The 18,325-nt window shown below is 52.8% G+C and overlaps 1 protein-coding gene across 2 annotated transcripts in view; it reads right to left on the bottom strand.

The window, feature by feature from the left end:
- Positions 1–18,325, bottom strand: part of TMEM266 (transmembrane protein 266) — a 145,355-nt gene that overhangs the window by 16,631 nt on the left and 110,399 nt on the right. For both annotated transcript variants that reach the window (XM_001146305.7, XM_009429597.5), the window contains exons 7-8: positions 17,330–17,468; positions 12,782–12,897 (exon numbers count right to left, since the gene is read on the bottom strand). In XM_001146305.7, the coding sequence (XP_001146305.4) occupies positions 12,782–12,897; positions 17,330–17,468 (255 nt within the window). The remainder of the gene's footprint in view (positions 1–12,781; positions 12,898–17,329; positions 17,469–18,325) is intronic.

Here is an 18,325-nt window from a genome sequence, read left to right as displayed (position 1 = left end):
TGTATTTTTAGTAGAGACAGGGTTTCACCGTGTTGGCCAGGCTGGTCTCGAACTCCTGACCTCATGATCTGCCTGCCTCAATCTGATGGCTTTATAAGGGGCTTTTCCCCCTTTTGCTTGACACTTCTCCTTGCTGCTGCCATGTGAAGAAGGACGTGTTTGCTTCCCCTTCTGCCATGATTGTGAGTTTCCTGAGGCCTCCCCAGCCATGCAGAACTGTGAGTCAATTAAACCTCTTTCCTTTATAAATTACCCAGTCTTGGGTATGTCTTTATTAGCAGCGTGAAAACAAACCACCATTTTTAAAGGATTATCAGTTACCTCTTGTTCAGCCCCCAGTGGTGTTCCAGTGGGGCGGGGTGGGGGGGGAAGGCATACTCCTAGCATGGCTGATTTCAAGCTACCAACAAGACGCCCTGGGGGAAATGTGCACAATGGGTTCTCGTGAGCAAGTGAGAGCACCACCACACCCCTGCCACCCTCCATCCCCAGGAGAATATCATCTGCGAACCAACAGGGGTCTTATCTGTTGTGTTGCCTGGTATGCAAGAAGCATTCAATAAACATTGCTGAATACATGAACAAATCAATGCAGGAAACCAGTTAGCCTGTTCAACTCCCTGGCTTCAGACTGGGCCCTAAATCCAACCACCAATTGAGCTGCACCCCTGTCCCAAAGTTAAGACAAAGACTGAGGCCTCATGCTGGCTATGCAATGAGCCCTGACCCTGATCACACACTGAGCCCGATGCTGGTCACAGACTCAGCCCTAACTTTGGGCTCACACTGGGCTCAGACACTGAACCTCAACAACCCAGCACTTAAAACACTCAAAGGTGGCTGGAGGGCTCACAGAGTGAGAAAGCGAGGCTAGCTCATTATAGGGCAGCCTTTATGTGCAGGATGACAGGGTGCAAGCCAACCCTCTGGCAGCAAGGTCTCAGAGGCGACTGAAGGCCCATAAGGCAACCCTCCCAAGCTCTGCTGGGGGAGCCCCTCCTGCCCTGCTGATCTGAACCTCCCATGGGCACACCCAGCCCACTTTCTCCAAGGCCACTCATCGAGGCCTGCAGGCCAGCTAATGGCTTCCTGGCTGCTCTGAAGGGATGCATTATTGATGGCTTGTAATTGATATGGAGCTGCCCAAGAGGGTCCCGCTGGAATTCAGGCCAAGACAGCCAGAGGCCAGGGCTTGCCCAGCCCCAGGCCCACATGTGCAGACGTAGGCACATACACAGAAGCAAGTTTCAGCTAAAGAGATGAACTCCAAGTGTGTGGCAGTTCTCACATTCATTCATTCATTCAGTAGGAAGTCAAGTAAACCATGGTGGGGCGATGTTAACATTCTGTTACAGGTTTTGGAATGAAAATGCCTTTCTCAGCTTGCAGGTAAAACCTAGATAGCCCCAACAAGGGGGGCTGTCAGCTGCATTGCAGGGAACAAGTCGCCTCCGAGAGCCAAGCACAGCCCTGGGCTGGTACTTATGGCAGGGGAGGCATAGTGTGTACAAGGGCCAGAGGGCCAGAAGGTAAGGGGCTGGGGAGCTCAGCTGGGGCCCCACCAGGCAGAGCCTGGAGCCACAGTAAGATGTTTTAAAGAACAACCAGAAACCACTGGAATCCTCCAAACAGAAGGGTGGAGTGGTGGGAGTGGTGGTACACAGTGATCCAGATGGGCATTTTGAAAGGACCATGCTGACTGCAGAATGGAGAACAGATTGGATGGGGCCAGAGTGGATATAGGAATGCCAGGTGGGAGGCTACTGCAGCAGTCCATGCCAGAGACGAGTAGGTAGGGACGAAGGTGGAGACAGAGATAAGAGGAGGGATAAGAGAATTACCTCGGAGGTGCGATATCAGCACATGGCATGGACTGGAATGGCGGTGAGGGAGAGGACAACCTGCTTAGGGGACAGATTTTGGCAAGCTTCACACCCAGAGGGTGTGGGGTGACTGGAAGCTGTCCATCTTGCCCTGAGAAGGAATGACTGACTCCTCAGAGGGGAAGCACACATGGGCAAAATGGCTGTTGGCCCAGTCACAGGCTGGGACAGCCCAGGGGAGCTTCAGGAGGTGCTAGCGGGACCCTCAGAGCTGGGCTCCTGGCTCCTCCTATGCTTATCATGGCCACATGTGCCTCCACAGTGTTTCCCAGGGGCCCTAGGACATTGGGGCCTCATGAGTCAGATGGGGAACTGAGGCCCGGAGGTGGGAAGGAGCCTCCTGTGCTGGGAGGGAGGATGGGGAAAAGGCCAGGACCACATGGTGCTTCAGAAGCAAAGCAGGGGCCACAGCCCACGCCCCTGGCTTCTAGCCCCCAAGACCTTGAGCCAGGGAACTTGCAGCCTTATAAGCAAGATGGAAGTGACTCAGCCCAACAGAATCCAGGGCAGCTTGATGGTAGCAGGGGCCAGGAGAACAGAAAGTCACCAGAGGGAAAAGCAGGGGCTGGAGGCTGAGCTCTTGGCCCATCACCCCTCCCTTGCCCTGACTTTGGGTGAGCCTCTTTTCTTCCCCGGGCCTCGGTTTCACTGTGTGTCCAATAAGGCAAATGGACTCACTGAATTCCAAGTCAATGACGAGCTCTGTACCAGCTCCAGGACCCCACCTGGAGGGAATGACGTGTAAGTGCAGTTAAGGCTTGCTGCTGTCTTGAGGGCCATCCCCTACTCCCTGCCAAAATGCCCCATTCCCAGAGAACCATCTCTTCAGAGAAGGATAACAGAATCCACAACCTCTAAAATGCATCATCAATGATGTGCAGCACACCATGAGAATCATTCATCATGCAAATAAGCAGAAAAACATGTGGTTATCAAGCCATAAAACAGTTAATAGAAGCTGACCTGGGTAAATATTTGAGTGAACAGACAAGGACTTCAAAATAACTACAATTAATATGTTAACAAAAATAGGGGAGAAAGACAGACAAAATGAGCATAGTGTTTCAGCAGAGAGACTCTATAAAAAGAATCAAATCAAACTTTTAGAATCTTGATATACAGTATCTGAAATTGAGTAGTTGGCTGGATGGGTTTAACAGGAGATTGGACATAGTAGGGTTGTTGAAGACAGGTCTATAGAAAAATATCAAAACTTACAGCCATTAAAAAAGGAGACGGAGAGAGAGAGAGAATGAATAGTGGAGCAGAGTAGGATCTAAGAGAAACGTGAGACATAACCAAATGGCCTCAGGTACAACTGGAGCTCCAAGAGGAGACGAATGAGACAGGTACAATGAGTAAAGAAACCATGGCCAAGAACTTCCCAAATCTAATAAAAAACATCAATCCGCAAATTTAAGAAACTCCTAAGCAGAATAAATACCAAAAAACCCCACAGAAATCCACACAGAAGCACCTTGCAGTCAAACTGCTGAAAACAGGAAGAAACACAATAGGACGGGGCTCCCCAGGGCTCACACGGGCCTGTGCCTTAGGAAAAGAAGGTGCACAGTGGCTTCGATGAAGCAAATCTTCCATTGGCAAATGGGCCCGGTGGGAAAAAAAAAGACCATCCCTAGGCTTGGGAAGAATTAAAGTGCAGTCACAGCCCCATTTAGTGCACATCATTAGCTAAGTATTTCTAATCAGATAACCTGCCCAGATCATCTGGGATCCACAGGGAAGCCCGCAGTATGCATTACTGGAGTGAGTCAGGCCCCTTCCATCGGGGCCGGGCTTTTTTAATGCAAGCCCAGGAGGGGTCAGACCCACTGGGGCGGCAGGACGGGCACACCCAGCGCTTCTCCGCCTTTAATGGTCCGGTTGCGGAGTCCAAGTGACACGGGCCTTGTCCTGATCAATGCACACTTTGGCCAGAAGCTCGATGGTATCTAATGCAATAGCAGTAATTCTGCTCCATCCTATTAGTGCTGTCTGCACAGACTGCCCTGCCTTCAAACCCATCTGCTGTTGGGATAGCATCCAATGTTTATTTCCATTAGTTTCGCCATTGTTGGTAACAATAAAAATCAGGAGACAGTTGCAAACTAATGATTTAGGAGCAGAGTAAAGCTGAGATCGACCTTGGCCCCTTTCCATCCACTGTGAAGATGACTGGTAGTTGGCCATAAATTTAAATTATGGCAAAAGGATAACATAAGTTATTCCTCTGATGGCTGATTTTATCAGCTAAATAGGCTTGTCATTAAAGCTATCGGCTGTTTTACAAATCACTTCCCATCTTAAAAAAAATTTCACTTTCCACAGTGGAGATCCTGAATAATCCAGGTAACAAAGGCTATTGTGCTGAGCTGGGGACTTGTGGCCTCTGTAGGAAAAGAAGGAGCTCTCTGGAATGAGCCAGCCTCAAGCCCCGTCCCTGGAGCCAGCATGGAACCACGGCTTTATTCCTGCTATTCCTGCCCTTTGGCCCCTTTTCTGAGCTGCTAGCCCAGCCTCAAAAGCGAGTGACCTACGCAGAGCCATTGGCATTCTCTCAGGGGTCCAGAAAACCAGGGGACAATGGGGTCCAGCGAGAGGCCTGGATGGGGAGATGGGCCCTGGCTCCCAATCAGACCACCCACCACCTCCCACGTCTGCTCTGGCTCCTCCACGTGAAAGACAGCGAAGGGGATGGAGGGGGGGGCGTGACAGCTTCCTCTCCCCACATCTTCCTCCATCAGAAATGCCTACAGCTTGCAGGGTCAAGATTATCATCTTGTTTCTTCAGGAAAACAGGCCAGGGAGGCATGGCATTCCCCCAGGAAGGACTTTGATAAGTGTGGCTGTGCCGCCTGCTGTGGTGGAACCGGGGAAAGGGCAGGGAATGTTGTGAGCCCATTGGCCTTGTTTTATGGGTTGGGTGACTGTGCAGGCGACTGTTTTCTTCTTGGGCACAAAGACCACTTCTGACAGCATCTGGTGCCCCTAGTTGGTACTGTGCAACTGACTCTTGCCAATAAAACGGGGGCACAGCAATGTCACCATTTTCAGTCCTGGCCAATAAAAACCTGCTGTGCCCAATTCCCCAGCCTCACTTTCCTATCCACTGACTGGAGAAGACTCCGAGGACTTGGAGGAAGAAGGATCGGCCGGGCTTGGTGGCTCCCACCTGTAATCCCAGCACTTTGGGAGGCCGAGGTGGGTGGATCACTTGAGGTCAGGAGTTCGAGACCAGCCTGGCCAACATGGTGAAACCCCATCTCTACTAAAAATACAAAAATTAGCCAGGCGTGGTGACACATGCCTGTAATCCCAGCTACTCGGGAGGCTGAGGCAGGAGAATCGCTTGAACCCAGGAGGCAGGGGTTGCAGTGAGCCGAGATCATGTCACTGCACTCCAGGCTGGGCCACAGAGCGAGACTCCATCTCAAAAAAAAAAAAAAAAAAAAAAAAAAAAAAGCCACAAAATGGAAGCAGCCTGGAGGCCTGAGTGACTTGTGTGGAACAGAGGGTCCCTCCACCCTGCCCCATTGCAACCTGCATTGGAGTATGATGAGAGTGACAAATGTACTCCTCCTGTGTCAGGACTCAGATTTCTGGATTTGCTGGATGCAACAACTGGTGTTACTCACCCTAACTATCAGTGACTCAGGCAGATGCCTCTTTCTGGCTCAGGGAAATGGACACTGAAGCCCTGGGTTTCTTTCCTAGTCCCTCCATGAAAAACTACAGGATCTGGCCAAAGAATAGCCTCTCTGAGCCTCAGTCTTTCCATGTGAAGGGATTAATAGTACCCAGCCTGCCAACTTTCACCAGCAAAGGAAAAATGAGCTAAAACATGACAGTGCATTTGTGAATGAGCAACCATCATATAGATACATTTAGTAGTTTTTTTGTTTGTTTGTTTGTTTTTTTGTGACTGAGTCTCGCTCTGTCACCCAGGCTGGAGTGCAGTGGCATGATCTCGGCTCACTGTAAGCTCTGCCTCCCAGGTTCATGCCATTCTCCTGCCTCAGCCTCCTGAGTAGCTGGGACCACAGGCACCCGCCACCACGCCCGGCTAATTTTTTATATATTTTTTTTAGTAGAGACGAGGTTTCACCGTGTTAGCCAGGATGGTCTCGACCTCCTGACCTCGTGATCTGCCCGCCTCAGCCTCCCAAAGTGCTGGGATTACAGGTGTGAGCCACCGCACCCGACCTCTTTTTTTTAACCCTTACTGAAAGCCTCCAGCAGGCCAGATTTAATTTGATGCATATGGCATCCACACGATGTAGGCCTTGTTACCTCCAATTTTCCCAATGAGAAGCTGAGGCTCAGGGGTTAAAGGGAAGATGACTGGTCACTGGTGGGGCTGAGGTTTGAATCTGGCTTGCTGGCTCCCTGAATAAGAGGATTCTTTCCACTCCTCCAAGCTCCCCGACAAGGGACTCACCTTTCCCAAGGTCTAAGGATGTCCTAAGGGGCTCACAGGTCCCATTGGTCTCCTTGGAGGCTGGACCTTGAGTCACCCTGGATTGAGCCTCATATCCCTCAGTATTTTGCCAGTGATCTCAGGGTGAATGGTGCTGAGGAAGCAGAATGTCAGAGAAGAGAAACTAACTTCCACAGTGGGCCAGGTCAGATCATACTATTTGGTGCCAAAGGCTGTTACCAGGCTTGAACATGAAAGAGCGGGTGTAACGGAGACTTCAGAATGTGTTTCGGAACTAGAGCGAGATCCCACGCATGGAGGTACATAAAACCTCAGAGGTGGTTTCGTGAGATGAGTCAGAAGAGTATATCGTTGCATTGATTTAACTGCTGCATCTAAAATGGCTTTGGTTTCTGAAGCAGCCAAGACAGAGAGAGAGACAAGGCATCCACACCGTCTCTCTGAAGGGCAGCCTCTAGCATCGTGACTTTGGAATCCATCTGTGTACCAGCGAGCCTAACTCGTCATGAAATTCTGGCCAAGATCCACCCCTCACCAAAAACAAACAAACAAACAAAAAGAATGGAAAAGAACTTCCACCTAAGGAATTGAGGAATTGCTGAATTCAGGGGTCAGAAGCCATGTGCTTCTATCACAGCAGTGGGGAGTCTGGAAGGGACTGCAGAAGGCATGGCCAGGGCTTTGGAATGGTATGACTGACCAGCAGAGAGACCTCCTCCCCTCCCGGGATCCTCTAGGCACCCCTCCCCAGGTAGGAATCTGTTAAGGATGAGGTGTGTCCACAACCAGAAGAGATCATAGGAATGAGGGAAGCAGTGAAGCCTGTTTCCCTGTCAAAGCCAGAGGGCCAGTGTGATCCAGGAGGGAAGGCACTGGAATGAGCGACAAGAGACCTGTTTTCTTCCTGGCCTCATAACTGCTGTGCCACGTTGGGCCCACCTCTCCCTTTCTCTGAGCCTCAGATGCCCCATCTGCCAAATCCTGGATTGGGCCAGCTGCCCTCCCCAGGGACCTTTCATCTGTTATAGAAGGTGATTCTGGTGCACCTTGCATGTGGGCCTGTGACAAGAAATGAACTGCCGTGTAGCACAGAAGGTGAAATGAATCAGATATTCATGCAAGAAACTGGCCAACAGGCTCACCTGAGAGTCTCCACAGGGTCACGGTAAGAAGCAATGTAATCTTTCTTAAAAAATTAAGATGGGCTGGGTGCGGTGGCTCATGCCTGTAATCACAGCACTTTGGGAGGGTGAGGCGGGTGGATCACCTGAGGTCAGGAGTTTGAGACCAGCCTGGTCAACATGGTGAAACCCCGTCTCTACTAAAAATACAAAAATTAGCTGGGCATGGTGGCAGGTGCCTGTAATCCCAGCTACCCGGGAAGCTGAGGCAGGAGAATCTCTTGAACCCAGGAGGCGGAGGTTGCAGTGAGCCAAGATGGCGCCACTACACTCCAGCCTGGGTGACAGAGTGAGACTCAGTTCCAAAAAAAAAAGTTAAGATGAAGAAACAGAGAGTAACTGTGCAGTGGAGACACCTGACCCACGCTGCCCCAGCCGGGTGATCCAGGCCGCATCACGGTGAGAAGTCACGTGGCCAGTGTGTCCTCTTGATGTGAGACAATAAGAATGGCACTTTCCTTCTGCAGTCTTCCTCCCAAAACCCACAACCCCAGGCTTACCCTGGGAAAAACATCAGACGAATCCCAACAGAGGGGCATCCTGTAAAACAAAAACACCCGACCAGTGCTCCCCAAAACCCTTCAGGTCATCAGAAACAAAGTCTGAGAAATCGCCACAGCCAGGAGGAGCCTAAGCCTACTGAATGCGACGTGGAGCAAATAGAGGACATAACAGATTAAATACTAAGAAAACCTGAGTACCGTATCAATGTGGGTTTGTTCATTGTAACAAATGATACTAGTGTATGATGTTAATGATGGGCAGCCGGGCACAAGGGATACAGGGAACTCTGCACCTGCTTCACTATTTTTTGGTCAATATAAAACTGTTCTAAAAAATAAAGTTTATTTTTTTAAAAAGAGCTGGGTGAAGTTGTGGCAAATAGTTGAAATAGTTGTACAAACACACCCCAGCAAGAGAGCAAGGGAGTGAAAAGCGTTTTTTTGTTTTGTTTTGTTTTGTTTTAGAGACAGTCTTGCTCTGTGGCCCAGGCTGGAGTGCAGTGGTGTCATTACAGCTCATTGCAGCCTCAAACTTCTGGCCTCAAGCAGTCCTCCTGCCTCAGCCTTCCAAAGCACTGGGATTACAGGTGTGAGCCATCGCGCCAGGCCAGGTGTTGTATTTAAACTGGGACCCTAACACATTTCATTGGTAAATGTCAATTTTTCAGGCAGCATATGTGAATTCAGTTTGGAAATGTCTTCATTATACTCTGAGAATTCCAGCAAGGAGACAGCAAGAGTTTGTCACAAGGAATACTAGACTGTCCTGGAATGGGGTTGGGGGCTGCCATTGAGACAGCTGAGGGGAGCCAGGTCTGTGCCTGCAGTATAAAATACCCCATGCATAATCTGATCAATGTTTTTGCTGAGTGCTAAGTGCCATGAGTAGGAAAAAGGAGGCTCAACGTGATGGGCTGGAAAAGAACAGTGTTCACAGTTAGGACACCTGGTTCTATGCCCCCCTGGACTAGCTGTGTGCCCCCAAGGTGAGCTGCCACTGCTCAGTTTTCTTATTTGTAAAATGGGTGTGTGGGGCAGGTGTGGTGGGGCTGGTGGACTTCGGGGTCCACACCCATTAGTTGCTACCCATCATGTGTCAGGCTTTAGGCTACGATCTCATCACCATCCTTCAAGGATTCTATTACTACACCCATTTTTCAGATTAGGAAAACCAAGGCCCATAGATGTCCCATTAATGCCCAAAGCCACAAGGCCAGTAAGTGTTCTAAAGAGAGACACACCTGGGTTCGAAGCCAGCTCAAAGTCTATTTAGAACCAAGTCTATTCTCAACCATTCCATGGGCTGCTGTCTCCAAGGGTCTAGCCATCTCTGACATTCCAGGGCCCACAGTCTCATTTCCTCCAGGGTATCTGTTACCCAGTCAAGTCTCAAACCAGGTCTGAAAATACAGCTGCAAGTGAGGCATCTGTCTGCTTCGCTCTGTGGAGTGGGCACCACCGACTCCAGGAGAGCAGCCCTCCTGGTCCCTCTGGCCAGGCAGCCCCCCACCCTCCCCGGTGGCCCCACTGGGAGTCCAGCCTGTCTGGCCCTTTCTGCTGTCTTAACTAAGATGACAGGCTTCAGGTGTTTTTTAAATTAAAATGGTTCGTTTCTGTTCATCTCTTTTCCAGATGTCGCTACCTAGAGGGAATCTGTCTTTATTTATTGGCTCTTTCCTGTGCAGAATGCAAGGGAGTCTCCCTCCGGCTGAGACCCCCGGGAAGGAGGCCACATGTGGAGGTGACTTGAACCAGGACGGCAGGAACCTGGGGTCCCCGGGGGGCTCCGGACAGAGGTCATGGTGGAAACCCTGGGAGGTGGGGTTGCCGTTAGGATTTTCTCCTGGCCACGTGGCGCATGTGTGGCTGAGGTGAGGTATGCGGCAGGGTCAGCGCGTTCCCCGCTGGGCTGGGAGGCTGCGAATTTATGAGGGGCGGATGCAGCCCTGTGTCCGTGTCTTTCACGTTGCCAACTGCAGTGAATAGAGCATTTGTTTTCCTATTCAACAGCAGAATGAGAACTGCCTGATCGGCTTCCAGTCGCTTTTCTGGATGACACCCTGCACTTTACTTTCCCCACTTCCCTGCAGCCCCCTCTGCCTAAAGCCCAGCTTCTCTCACCTTCTTCTCCAGCCTCTGTCCCCAGTCTTCCTGTCTCCACCCTGCCCTCTCCATCCAGCCTCCAACGGCAGCCGGAAGGCTCCATCAACAACTCACATCTGAGCAGATCCCCCAGTCCTGCTTTTAATCCTTCAGGCTTCCTCTGTCCCAGCAGGATAAAGCCCAAACTCTCTGGTCAGCCACAGAGCCCCTTCCCAAGCCTGTCCCCAATCCTACTGCCTCCCTCTGCTCACCCTCTAAATGGCCCCGAACCCCCGGGGCACTGCACCCACTCGCACACCCCACACTGTTCCCTCTGCCTGGCAGCCTTCTCCCCAGGGCTCTGCTCCACATCAGCTCCTCTGGAAAGCTTTCCCCATCCTGGCCTGCAGAGCCCGGGACGTGCCCGTGTGATACAGGCATTGCACCAGATTTCCACTGCCTATTTATGGGCTGCCAAACCCCCTGAGTCACCCAGAGCCCCGTGAGGACGAGGGTCACACCCTGTCCTAGGCGGCATCCGCATGCCCGGCACAAGCCCAGCACAGAGCAGCTCTGGACGGTGCTGGCTGACCACGCGATATGGCAAGAGAATGAATGAAGCTGATGCCAGCTCCTCAGGAAGGGAATGCTTCTCTTCCTAGTCTAGGATTCCATAGCCTGCCCTGCTCTCGGGACACCTTGGACAACATGCCCCTGAGGGCCATGTCCCCTGATGACCCCTCTTGTCACGCATAGGCATTCTGTGCGAAACGAAAGGTCATAGTGTTCCCAAAGCAGATAAAAAGATTGGTTTCCTGACAGACATTCCGAGGGGATGATTCTGAAGACACTGTGTGCGTGTTCCTGTGGGGACATTTCCCAGGATCACTTTGTTGTGACATTCCACAGACGTGTCCCCCACCCCAAAACTGTGAGAGGCTGGGGTTGGTCGAGGAGCCAAGAGGTACAGTGAATATGCATTTACCAAGACCCGCAACAGAATACACATTTACCAAGACCCACGACATACACTGAATACACATTTACCAAGACCCACGACATACACTGAATACACATTGACCAAGACCTACAACATGCAGAGTGCTGGCTGGGGCCGGATGTGAGTTGGACTAAGGCTTGCCTTCAGGGGGCATCTAGTTCAGTGGGAAGAGCTGCCCCAGGCGTAAAGGAGCACTGACCATGGCAGTGAGTGCCCAGTGCCCTGTGAATGTGGACAAGTGAGGGCTGCTGCAGGGCTAGGGGAGGAGGTGCAGAGGCTACTGGCGGGGGGAGCATGCTCTGTAGAGAGGCCAGGACTTGAATTAGACAGACAGAGCTTGCAAGGGGCGGGGATTCAGGCAAGGGGCACAGCGCAACCAAAACCCAAGAGGTGGCATGGCACAGGGCTTGTCAAAATGACAGGTGACTCCACTTGGCACAGTCGGGGTGTTTATGCACCAGACACATGAGAGAGGAGGTCGATGGGACGGGCAGACACATAGTGGGCCTGTACGCCACGTGAGACCTCAACCCTGAGACCACCTTGGAGACTGCCTGGGCACCCAGCAATGGGGGAGGAATAGGGAGCCCAGGGGTGCCCATCCTCACTGCACTGCAAGCCAGAAGGGCTCAGTGCCCACATCAATATGCGGCCACGGGCATTCCTCCACTTTCACTGGCAGGACATGGGCTGAAAGACAGCCCGTGAAGAACTCGCCTGGCCCTGGGCACAGAGAGCCACAGGCTTAGCGTCTCTGGCTTGCGCAGCTGGGGGCAGTGGCCCTGTCCTCTCCCCAGAATCCATCGGGCAGAATGGGAATGACCATGCATGTCATTTGGACCATCCCCCGCATTCCCACCACCTTGCCAGTCCCCTCAGTAGCATTCCCACCTTACATCCTGGGACCGGACCCTTCCCTGAACACCGAGCTGCGCTTCTACAGAGCTCTCAGCCTTGCTGCGGGATCCAGCAGCCACCCCCTCCTGAGTACCCCAATCCCCCTCCTCTGAACTCCTCTGTCCCACTCACATGGGAGCAGCCACCTCATCTTACAGAGGGAGGAACTGAGGGCAGAGGGGTGGCCCGACTTGGCCGGAGTCCGGCGGGGTGGGAGCAGCAGGGCTAGGCCTTGAATGCAGGTCTCTGGATTCCCGACAGGGTGCCCCCGGCCCAGCTGCCAGTCCCCCTTGCCTCTGCTGAGCCCATCCTTGCAGGGCCCACCACCTGCCTCTCTGAGTCTGCATCACATCTCCTGGAGGGTAGAGAGCACCGCTAGCACCTTTCTGGGGCCCTGGGCGTCCCGCGTGGCAATGGGCATACCATGGTGCCCAGCAACCCTCAGCAGACAGAATTAGCCACTGGCTTTAGAGACCGACCATGTCTCCGAGAAGACTCTGATGAACTGAGGGGGCGACTTGGCAGACTCAGGTTGGGGAGCTGAAGAGTCACCGTGCTACAGTGGAAAGAACCCTGGCCTGGGAGTCAGGGTTGAGTCCATGCCTGGCTGGGCTATACATCAGTGACCCTGGAGATGTGTCCCCTTCTCTGGGCTTCAGGTTCCCCATGAGTCCAACAAGGGGCTGGAGGAACTCCCTGACCTCTGGTGCCCCTGCAGCTCTAGCAACCCATAGCTTTAGGCACTACCAGTGTCCCCAGCAAGACCACGGACAGAGCCGAAAGTGGCAGTGCATTACCCCTTGCTCCTGACAGATCTGCGTCAGCCTCTCCAGCTGCTCGTCTTGGATGACCTTGGCCTTCTCGTACTGCTGGATAACCATCTCCATCTCCAGCTTCACTGGCAGGACGTAGGCTGGAAGACAGAGACAGCCCTGTAAAGAATTCAGCAGTGGCAGGGCTTGGACTGGGGAAGGGCGGGCCCAGCATTCAGGCAGCAGCAGGTTCGAGGCCCTGGGCCATTTCTGTGGATCTAGAAGGGGAAATGTCCAGGTACCCGACAGCATCCAGAAAGTACAGAGGGCCACAACCTTCGCTCATGGTGTCCAGGGTAGCTGTTTTCCTGTTTTCCATAGTGCTAGAACCCATACTTTTGGGCTGTGTGCACAGCTGCCTGGAATAAAGACTATTTTCCAGCCTCCTTTGCAGCTATGGGTGGCCACAAGACCACCTTCTGGACCATAGGATGCTAGTGGAGGTGGCATGCAGCAGCTGCAGGAGCCTTCTTCACAAAGGAGCTGGGGCCAGTGAGGATGGGGCGGCCCTGGAGCCTGCACACACTGGCGGAAAGGAAAACGGTGCAACCACTTAGGGAAACGGTTTGTCCGTTTTTCAGAGTGTTAAACAGAGAGTGACCATATGACCCAGAAATTCCATTCCTAGGTACCTTAGGGGAAGGAAAACGTGTCTACACAAAACTCACACATGAGCATTCATAACAGCATTATTCCTAACAGTCAAAAAGTAGACATAACCCAAATGTTCATCAGCCGATGAATGCGTGAATAAACTGTGGTCTAGCCATGCAGTGGAGTACTACTTGGCAATGAAAAGGGGTGCAGTCCCACCACCAGCCACAACACAGATGAGCCTCGAACACATAATGCTAAATCAGAGTGGCCAGCAGAGAAAAACCACATGTCACATGATTCCATTTATATGAAATGTAATGGAACAGAACAGGCAACTCTATAGAGATGGAAAGCAGCTTAGTGCTTACCTAGGGCTGAGGCGGACATGGGAAGTGACTCTGATGAGTGTAGGCTTTCTCTTTGGAGTCATGAAAACACTCCAGACTTAGATTTTTTGGTGATGGCTGCAGAACTCTGAATATACTGGAAACCACTGAATTGTGAACTTTTATTTTGAGATGGAATCTTGCTGTCACCCAGGCTGGAGTGGAGTGGGCGATCTCAGCTCATTGCAACCTCCACCTCCCAAGTTCAAGTGATTCTCCAGCCTCAGCCTCCCGAGCAGCTGGGATTACAGGCACCCGCCACCACGCCTGGCTAATTTTTGTATTTTTAGTAGAGATGGGATTTCACCACGTTGGCCAGGCTGGTCTCAAACTCCTGACCTCTAGTGATCCACCCGCCTCAGCCTCCCAAAGTGCTGGAATTACAGGCATGAGCTACCATGCCTGGCTGAATTGTGGACTTTAAATGGGTGGATTTTATGGCATGTGAATTATATTTGGATGAAGATGTTTAAAATGAGAAGGCAGTGGGCCTTCCTTTTGCCTCTTTATCCTCTTCCCTTCCTCCTTCTTGGCTAGGATGAGGATGTGATAGTTGGCATGGAAGCAGCCATCTTGGACCATGAGGTGGCTTTGAAAAGTAGGCTAAGTGCAGCAGAGCAACAAAACAGAAAAACAGAAGGAGCCTGGGCTCTTGACTACAGGGAGTAAGTGACTGTAGTCAAGGCCATATCTGTCTTGGACCACCTTCCCACAGACCTCTTTTTTTTTTTTTTTTGAGACAGAGTCTCACCCTGTCACCCAGGCTGGAGTGCAGTGACATGATCTCAGCTCACTGCAACCCCTACCTCCTGGGTTCAAGCGATTCTCATGCCTCAGCCTCCCCAGTAGCTAGGATTACAGGCATGCGCCACCACACTCAGCTAATTTTTATATTTGTAGTAGAGACGGGGTTTCACAGTGTTGACCAGGCTGGTCTCAAACTCCTGCCCTCAGGTGATCTGCCTGCCTCAGCCTCCCAAAATGCTGGGATTACAGGCATGAGCCACCATGCCTGGCCTGCAGACCTTCACGTGAATGAAATACGCTTCTGTGTTAAGACACTGTTATTCTGAGTCTCTGTTACTCAGATGATCCTATTTATAACGGATATAGTGAGACCCAGAAGAGAAAGCCTGGCCTCTGAGGTTGAGGGCCCTGTGCTCCAACAGCCAGCAGTAGTCCCACGGACACCTCCCTTGGTGGTTCTGTGGGTTCAGAGTAGCTCTGGGCTCCTGGAAGTCTCAGTGTCCACTCCTGACTTTAACGCAGCCTTTCTCCTCACACTGTTCCCACACCCCTCAAAACCCAGCCCTTCCTGACTCTTCAGAAGCCTCGGTCACATGCCTCTCTTGCCCCTGATTTCTAGAACCCTCCACATTTCCTCTCTCCAAGTCTCCTTTCCACCCACAGCCTCTGCACCTCCAGAGGTTTCCTGGCTGTTGCAGGAATCAGCAGAGAAGAGACATTGGGACTTTTCTGCTTGCTTCCAGACTTGAGGACCGGCCACGTGTCCCTGAGACCCATCTCCAGGTCCGGAGGCCGCCCCAAGCTGCCGCTGCCTCCTCAAATCTCTGCTGAAGCCAGTTCACACCCAGGGTTAATTTGCAAGAGTAGCAAATTAACGCCCATCTGTTCACCAGCACGTCTCTCTCCTGAGGCTCCCGGTAGCTCCGTGATGCCTGATGTGTCAGGAAAAGGGCGGGACAGCTGGGAAGAGCGTCACAAAGGGGGCTCTCAAAATCCATTAGTCTGAGGGTGTGCAGCTGTCCACAGCTGGAAGAAAGACCCAGAAGGCGCTGTTCCTGCCCTGAGCGGGGGTGGATGTTCTCATGGACAGAGCCAAGAACAGGGCCCTGAGCAGACTGCAGGGAGTGAGCAGCCGAAAGAGCGCTGGTGGGTGTCAGGGGTCTTAGGCTCCACTTCTGGTTCTGAGCCTGATTCACTATGTGACCCTCATCCTTCTTGGCCTCAGTTTCCCCATCTGTCAAATGAGGGGAGTGAACCAGGTGATCTCCCAGAGCCTTCCCAGCCTTCCGAAGGCTTCTGAAGTGAGACCCAAACACATTCCAGTTTGATGAAGATTCCCTACTGGGGGATCCCTGACAAGATGGCAGCATCTTCATCAGGACCAAATCCCACAGTGTTCGCAGGGTGGAACATAGGGTGAGGCCCAGGGAGAGGGAGCCCACCCTGAGGGTGACAGCTTCTGCCTTGCACCTGCGTGGCAAATGCTGGCGGACTATTCTCATGGCTTCAATTTTTATCATCTGCAATCAAAATTCAGGGCTGGAAAAGACCATAGCATCTATCCCAGTGGTTTTAAAACTGTGCTCCAGAAGGCCTGGCAGTTTCTTAGAGGTGCCTCAGAGGGCAAGGGAGAAGGCAAGTAGGTGGGCTGTGAGGCCCCTCCACTCTAAGTCAACCAAAGCAGCTCCACTTGCAATCTCTTTTACAGACTGGGTACGATTTTGCTGAAGAAAGGGCTTTGCTGTCAACCAAACCAAACCAAACCAACAAAACATCCTGGGAACCACTGTCTATACAACCTCCTGGTCACTCTAGGGGGACCTCTCTTGGAGGCTGACCAGCCCACTATGAGTGGCTCTGTTCCTTATCTGGCTGAGGTGGGGTGGGCCTCTTCTTCCTGTCCTCAGGGACCAAGGACACCCTCTGGAGCCCAGCGACTTGAGTCTTCCCCCTTCCATAAGATGACTTCAGTGTCCTGCCTCTGTCGTCATCCTCTGGGTCACCCCCCACCCCCAGTATCCTGCACCATTCTTCAGGGGTGGGTTTTCTGTCCCCCATGTCCTCTGGGCCACACACTCTGGTCTGTCACCACCTTCTGGAAACACAGGAGCCACCCAGGTCAGGGCACAGCTTTCCAGACAAGAGTGGCCCAGTGGGGTGGCAATGATAAAGCAATGACAAAGGAGTGGACCAGATGCTTTCTGCAAATGGAGACCCAGGGATGGAAAGGCATGTCACTAAAGATGACAGAAGCACATGCCAAAAGCCAGCCCCTGCCAGCAGCTCCCTTCTCTACTTGTTTGCAGGTCAATGGGCTTGTGGGCAGCCAGATTGTCCTTGGTGGACTCAAAGGTGAGACAAAGCCTGCAGGGAGCAAGGCCTTGACTAGATGACCTGGATAGAGCCAGTGGTGAGGCTGGCGGCCATTGGGGAGGCAGCAGCAGGTGTGCATCGAGACACCCAGGGTGTAAAAGTCTGCTCCTTCCAGAATGGCAGGCCCTGCTCTAAGGCCTTGCATGGGGGGCTGGCCCCCCCAGGCTCACAGTAAACAGCTGCATGGGAATGAACACATGGCCCCTAAATGGGAAGTGGGAAGCTCAGCGTGTACGTGCGACACCCTGGCAGTGTGCGTGAACGTGTGATGGCGAGTGAGCAGGGACACCTGGCCCCTCTCCCTGCCGACAGTTTCACCTTCCGTCCTGACGCCAGCAGGGTGTACCCCCATCACATGGCATCTCCTCTCAGTTGAAAGCCCCAGTTTCTGGAGCAGCCCCACTGACCACACCCCCCTCGGGCCACTCACCATCAATGACCCTCTTCACCCTCCAGATCCGGAGCATGATGATGAGGCTGATGGCGTCCCAGGGGCTCCTGGGTCCATTGGCCACAGTGGATGCCACCATCGGAGCCAAAGATAGGATGATCACAGCCCCGTCAAACACCTGTGAGAGGAGGCCCATTTCAGTGCCCTGGGCCCTGCCGTGTGTCCGGAACCAGGGGTCAGTCAGGCAAAGCAGCTGGTGCTGCCCAACTTTTCCAGCAGCCCGGGCCCCCACCAGAAGGCCACCCCACCCCTGGTGGCCCCTCCTGACCCTCCTGAGTCTTTAGGGGCCTCCTCTTCCTAGACGTTCTCCTGAATGCACTCTGTCCTCCAAGTGACCTCAGCCCATCCCCAGCCCTTAGTTTAGATGGCCTTGGGCTGTCTTGCCCCTTCTCAAGATAGGGCCTGCATCCTGTATCCCAGGCCCCGGGCAGAGGCCAAGCTGGATCCCTCCCTGGCAGGGCAGGGGCTGAAGGCAGGCTCAGGGTGCCTCCTTCCTCGAGGGGAACAGGAGCCCGGAACCCGCATCTCAGCTGTGTCCAGCGCAGAGTCTCTAACCCTCCAGCGGGACAGGGCTAGGCGAGAAGTGGGCCCAGCCTGCACAATGAAGCCCTGGGCCCTGCCCTTCCGTCCACCTGCTCCAGCCTGGCCGCGTTCTGAGCCATCCATCGGCCAGGCCCACTGTGTCAGATCCCAGCACTGAGCCAAAGAGGCTGAAATATAGATGGAGAGGTGAGGAAGGAGTGGGCAGCAGATCTGACCGCCTTGCCTGGTCTGTGTGCACAACACTGCCAGCGACAGCCAGGCCTCCCTGACCTCATCCCACCCACCACACCCACGCGTGTGGCGGGAAGCAGAACGGAAACCCAGCCTGAGAAGCACGTTGACAGTTTCCCGCTCAGCTTTCCATTTAGGGTGGATTTATTTGTTTTAAAACACATTTCAAAAGCTTTTCAAATTGATTCAAATTGTCAAATT

This window comes from Pan troglodytes, chromosome 16 (assembly GCF_028858775.2).
Source record: "Pan troglodytes isolate AG18354 chromosome 16, NHGRI_mPanTro3-v2.0_pri, whole genome shotgun sequence".
Taxonomy (NCBI): domain Eukaryota; kingdom Metazoa; phylum Chordata; class Mammalia; order Primates; family Hominidae; genus Pan; species Pan troglodytes.
This window is presented reverse-complemented; position numbering and strand designations above follow the sequence as displayed.